Source organism: Gavialis gangeticus, unplaced genomic scaffold (genome assembly GCF_001723915.1).
Source record: "Gavialis gangeticus isolate Ggan-Ray unplaced genomic scaffold, GavGan_comp1, whole genome shotgun sequence".
Classification (NCBI taxonomy): Eukaryota; Metazoa; Chordata; order Crocodylia; family Gavialidae; genus Gavialis; species Gavialis gangeticus.
Window position 1 is genome coordinate 31,823,934 of NW_017729001.1, and position 6,297 is coordinate 31,830,230.

Sequence of the window (6,297 nt, forward strand, 5' to 3'; positions counted from 1 at the left end):
TGAACAAAAAACCTGATCTTTCAATACTAAAACCAAGCTGGTTCTGGCTGGTTCTTTAGAGGGACTGTCTTTGTACACCTGGACCCCCCCTCAAAAAAAAAAAAAAAAAAAAAAAAAAAAAAAAATTATATATCTATTTAAATATAAAAAAAAAAAAAAAAAAAAAAAAAAAAAAATCAAGCATTCATGAAAATAACTTTTTTCCAAAAAGTATGATAGTTGTAATGAAATCAGGTAAAAAATTCTATTCGCGTTTTAAAAATCCAAATGGAAACAAGTTTAAAACAAACCAAAAAAAATAAAAAAAAAACAACCTGGAAAGCGTTTACAAGTTGAAAAATTGGAGAATAGAAAATGAGGCTATGATTATCATAGTCCAAACCATGAAAAATATATGGACACAAAAACACATGAATACCAACTTTCCTTATTCCACTCACTCACTTAAAACAGAATAAATACTTGGGTATTTTTAAAAATTCTTTCCAATGTAGTGACCTCAAACATGACTTGTAACATGTAAAAAATTCAAACCATATGCGTACATTTCTTGAGGCTGTTTTGGTAATTTGCTGTAATACACAGTAGATTACACTACAAGGAGATTCTTGTAACATCGCCGCATATTTGACAAAAAGTACCACCTGTCCAGGAAGAAATATGAAAGAACTGAAAATGAATATATCATCACAAAAAGTGCTTAAATCTTTATTGTCAAAAGCTACTTTCTTGTGATCACACACAACACAATACTCAGTAAAGGCCATGGAATTATTTGTGGAAGTTTAACTGAAGAGAAGCCTGGACTGCATCTGAGCTCACACTGCATTTGCATGAGCGTCAGTGAAATCCTTTAATTCTATGAACTATCCCCTACAAGTTGGTACAATTTCTTAGCATGGCCTGTGCACAGGTGTGCTGAAACCTATTTAGGTTCAGTATATCTGATTACTTGAAGTCAAAGCCCCTGAGCCCACCACAAACATTCTAGATTTAGCAAGATGATGCACGTCATAAGGGAACTCTTCAAACCAGATCAGAGTTTATAAAGCAGAAGCAACTTCAGGGTTACTGTTTTCCAAGCCTCAGTCATCTTTGCAATGGGACAATATTGCAGCTGGAAAAAAAAAAAATGAAGAACTAAATTAGGCTTCCTGCATCACTGCAGAGAATTCTGAACTTACCCTGTAAAGAGCTTAGCTCCACTTTGCTCCTCCTGTTAACCAAACCCCCCACACATCTCCTTAGCTCTCCCTACAGGAACAGCCAGCTTTTAAGGAGTTAGTATTAACTGATTTTAGAGTGCCCTTCAATGAAGCACAAAGTATGCAGCAAATCCAAGGAGGAGATTAGAACACAGAACAGAGAGCGACCAACAGTTTCTACCGTATTAGTTCTCTCCTTGCTGAAGAGAACCTGGCTCCCATCCTGTGCAAATGTCCATCCACACTGCTAAGTGGAGAAGCATACCATATTGTGAAGAGGGAGGATCCTGGCTAGACTAGAATGCCAACCATTTTATGCTCCACAGCACAGATACTCTATAGCTGCATGCCTATCCGACTTTCCCTGCATGGAGTGGAAAGCCTGGTTATAACAGTGTTGAAAGAAACATGCTACACCCTGAAAAAGATCTAAGCCCTCTGCGCATACATGTGGTACAAGTGATAAGCAGTTCCTGCAGCAAAAGAATTAGACCCAGAGCTGTTACAGGATCCAGTAATATGACAACATAGTTTGGGCCAATCTACATAGTGTGATGATTTTTCCGCCCCCCCCATCAAGTGGCTGGGCACATGCGTGTTGTACTTGGATGCACCTGTGATTGCACAGCCTCGGTGACAGAACCAGCTGGACAGATCATAAGATTCCCCCTTGAGAATGAGAGAGGAGGCACTCAGAAAAGGCAGGAATTGATCTGACTTTCAACTATAAGGGCACATATGAGATTCTGGAGCCGAAGCACGCCAGATCCCAAGGGCAACACATGGAGTCTGTCCCCTTAGCTTTAAGCATCAAGCTGAGAAGCACAAAGGGGATTCCCAGGGAACAGCGATCTGGGACAGAGCAGGAAGACCGGAGTGCTTGCAGGCAGGCCCAGGCTCCATTCAGATTCCCAGTGGGATTCTCCAGTGTAAGGCAGGGTCAACTGCATATGAGTGCAGATGGACAAAGCTGCAGAAGGTACTGGGAAGCTTACCCCAGGAGGCCTTTCCCTGTCCAGCGCTTTGGTGTAAGCCCAAGGTGAACTTTCTCGCCTCCACGGATCACACTCACGCTCAGCGGTTTCTGAAACAAACAGACAGATGAATGGCACCTTTTCCCATCACGCTGGCTCAGTTCTTTTGTTTGCCTGGCTGCATAGGAGCCAGAGAGCTACCGCACATGTAACACTGAACCTCTAGCTACCGCACAGCTACACTGAGCCAAGTTTCCTCAGTAGAGCATGTCCATGCTGGGGCTGTTTGACCCCAGTAATCTTTCCTGCCATGGCAGGGGGTCGGACTAGATGATCTGCTCAGGTCCCTTCCGACACTAGAAACTATGAATACTAGTGAAGTAACATGCTATCATTCAGCACAGGCTCCTGTGAGAACAAAAAACAAGACCTCTGAAGAGAACATCTCAAATGTTCAGCATGGGGAGCTTCCATTAGAAGCAAAGCCTGATGCCTTCACATTACTGCCAGCTCCAGTCCAGGAAAGAGAAGTTACGTGTGAGCTCTCTCACAATGAAGGGCCTGGGGGTGGCACGTGATGAAACCAACAGTCAAGCCCAGAAGCTGACACGCAGCATCTGAAGCAGAGATGCGAGACTAATGAACTCTATTAAGTATCACTAGAGAAAAGCCCATCAGACCAGAGAAGCTAGTAACCTGCTCACCCCTTCACTGTGCTGCACAACAGTGGCGATGTTCTGCAGAGTCTGGAAGTTGTGCGCGTTGACAGAGCCAAACTCAACGATCTCATCGTCGACCTGTAATCCCTTTAGAGAGAGAAAGCAGGAGACTAAGAAACTTCCTCCTCAAAGGACACACGGTGCTTAGGGTTTGTGGCACATCTCTTACCCAAAGCGCTAGTCAGTGCTCCCTTCAAGGGTCTTAAGACACTTCTCAACATGTGAGCCTCACAAACCCACAGCGAGATAAGGCAGTATTATTTTTTATCCCCATCACACAGATAAGGAATCTGAGGCATACAGCCTTAATGCGGCCTTATCCAAAGCCATCAGCATGTCAGTGGTGCAGCTAGGAGCAGTACACATCTTCTGATGCCAGCCCCATGTGCACTTCCCTAACTGGATGCTCCCCCCTGCAAGGTGCTATAAATGTTAACTAAGTTATTTCACTCTGCAAAGGCTGACATGAAACATTATGCCCCTGGGGAAAGGTACCAAGCACCTAACAAGAAGTAGGACGAAGAACTGTTGCTCAAACCCTGGCTCTGACTGCAGGTGGGTGGCAAGGACCACCTGCCATCTCTGGGACAGAACAGGGTTCACGGGCGTTTGCTCCCTGGGCAGGAAGAACACCAGACTTGCCGCAAGACTGGCAGGAGATCCCGGCGTGACAGCATTCACTCTGGCGAAGGGTTGAGGCAGGCTCTGGTTCTGACTCACTGCCTCGGCTTGTGCCTCTGCCTCGTCTCTGGCACGCTTCTCCTTCTCCCGTGCATGCAGCTGGTGGAGCGCTTCTTCCACCTGCCTCATCACGGCCTTGTGATCATTCTGCAGACCTGGGCAGAGGGAGGCTGACTCAGAGATGGGAGGAATGAGCACACAGTGTTCCTGCACTGTGGGAATCAGCCCATGTTTCCCAGTACACTACCAGGTCCACTATGGCAGGGCAGCTCCAGATTATAAACACAATCACCACTGAACACTGCCCTGCATATAGACTGTGAGCAGGGCCATGAAACAGCTGTCAATCAGTGGCCACGCAGAGTGCACAAACAGGGCTCCTTATGAATTAACATCACTCTCACACAGGGACAGCCATGTTACGACAGCGGTAAGAACGCCTAGAGGTGGATAAGCCCTTAGAAGAGAACGAGAGCTGGAGAGATCAACAGCAACGTAAAAAAAATTAAGCAACCAAACTCCCTTTCCATCAAAGTATTTTCACACAGGGACCAATTCATTATAAATCCATCACCAGGATTCATTCGAAGGAGACATCACCTTCTCCACATTTCGGCCCCATGCTTGTTGTATGCATAAGAGATTTGACTATATTATTTTTGTTTATTAAACACAAGGTTTGTTCACCGAACGAGGAGCGTCCTAACCACTCTGCACACTGCCTGTTAATGCAAACAGTGTCACTCACCGACTCATTCCCTGCCCCCTAGTTCCAGGCAGGGAGCAAACCTGCTTACAAACAAAACTCGAACGACTCCCTCGCCTTTTCTTTACACTCCAAATCGAGCTAAATGCAAAGGGCAAACCATGGCCCGAAGCCCTGCTTCCTCAGGGGGCTGCCACCTTTTTCACTCTAACGACTGAAGCTGGGGCTCTAGGGAATCGTGTCCTTCCCATGGTCCAAGTCTCCAGACACTGCACGTCACTAAGTCTATTCACAGTTGAACCGGGGGACACCGACATAAGCCAAGCTTTCGCAACATGCGGTCTGCATCACTCCCCAAGAAAGCCCCGTGAAGACTGCGCTGCTTACAGATAATGTTGTGCCGTGCCGTGCGGACCTGGTACAGGTCGACGTCTGCCCGCGGGTACCCTTCCACATCCACCAGCGGCTCGTTCATCCCGACTCCTTTCTGCTGCGAGGGAGAAACACGGTCGCACGGTGCCCGCTGCCCCCCCAGCATCGTGTTTCGGGAGGGACAGAGGCAGCGGCGCTCGGCAAGCCCCAGTTTCAGCCCATTAAAATCCACGGCCCCAGGATCGGAGCACCACGAGGAGCCCCTCCCCGCCGCCCCCGGAGCGGGTTGTGCGCGTGCTCGAGGGCACCGCCGCCCCCACCCTCGCGCTGCCCGAGAGCCCCCGACACCCCCACGCACGCAGAGACACAGGCACTCGCACAGCCCCCACGCAGACACGCACACGTGCAGAGCTCCCGCCACACACTCAGGCACACTCCCACAGACACAAGCACAGGCACGTGACACACGCCCGTTACACTCAGTCACATGCACAACCGCTACACACACGCGCACACAAGCCCCTGCTATACACTCAGGCACACACACACAACCACCCCACGCGCATGCACGCACCCCCTGCTACACACGCACACGGCACCCCCCCCACACACTCAGGCACACACGTGCACGCATGCGCACGCGGCCCAGCGCACACTCACGTCCTCCAGGAGCTCGTAGCAGGCCCGGATCTGCGCCTCGATCTCGTCCTTCCTGCGCACCAGGCTCTGCACGTCCTGGACGCTCACGGGCGGCTCCGCCATGGCCGCACGCGACGAAGGTGGCGGTGGGGGGGCGACGGCCGCCGGCGCAGGACAAACCGCGCGTCACAGTAAACAACAACGCGAAAGGGGCAGGGCCGGCGGCAGGGGGAGGGGCCGAGGGCGCAGCGACGGCGGCCGGGGCAGGACAAACCTAACGTCGCAGTCAACAACGCGGAAGGGGCTGGGCTGCAGAGCACGTGCGCGGGGCCTCTGCAGGGTTGCACCGGAGAGGCTGACTCGGTCAGAGCGGCGCCCCTGCCCGCGCCAGCCAGGGATGGGCTGCCTGCCGCCAGCACCAAGGGGCCCGGCTTTGGGGCGCCAGCGCGGAGGGGACGATCCTGTGACCTGCTGCAAGGGCTCAGCAGAAAAATCAGAGCCCGGCGCCGTCAGCTGGGTCTTTGCAGGACTCCTCTTGGCAAGAAGAGGCATCGAAACCCACCAACGCCCGCGAAAGCAAAGGGACGGCCGCCCGCCCGGGGGGTCCTCGTGTCCCGGGAGCCATGGCCTTGCTCGGGGCGATGCCTTGCTACAGCGCGCTGGTTTCTGTCCACGCGGGGAAGAAAACAGCGCGCGCCGAGCCGGCCCGTTCACACGCGGGTCCTTCGCGCGTGGCGAAGTGGAGCCGGCGTGGACGAGGCGCATTCGCGTTTCTGCCCGAGCCCTGCGGCACTCTCGACCCGCTCGCCGCGCCTTCCAAACTAGACCGAGGACTGAGACGGTGCTGGGCCTCCTAGTGCTTCCCTGAGCCAGCGCAGGGGGTGTTTATTGCAATAGTCAGGCATCGGGCAAAGATTGCGCTTTCCGTTGCACCCGTGCTACCTCCCCCCAGCCCCTGCCCGCTCCCACCTATACGGAGGCGCAGCTGAGCCCGGCAGAAG

The 6,297-nt window shown here is 51.5% G+C and overlaps 1 protein-coding gene across 2 annotated transcripts; it reads right to left on the bottom strand.

Moving 5' to 3' along the window:
• Positions 1 to 680: 680 nt before the first annotated feature.
• Positions 681 to 5,446, bottom strand: PSMD9 (proteasome 26S subunit, non-ATPase 9). 2 transcript variants are annotated; one of them, XM_019507287.1, is made up of 6 exons: positions 5,318 to 5,446; positions 4,673 to 4,772; positions 3,541 to 3,734; positions 2,884 to 2,985; positions 2,201 to 2,289; positions 681 to 1,117 (listed from the first exon to the last, which is right to left on the bottom strand). In XM_019507287.1, exons 1-6 carry the CDS (start codon positions 5,417 to 5,419, stop codon positions 1,090 to 1,092), a joined length of 615 nt encoding a protein of 204 aa, XP_019362832.1. In that variant the 5' UTR covers positions 5,420 to 5,446; the 3' UTR covers positions 681 to 1,089. The 2 variants fall into 2 exon arrangements, with proteins under 2 accessions (XP_019362832.1, XP_019362831.1); XM_019507286.1 differs by having other exon boundaries at positions 4,673 to 4,775.
• Positions 5,447 to 6,297: the final 851 nt, after the last annotated feature.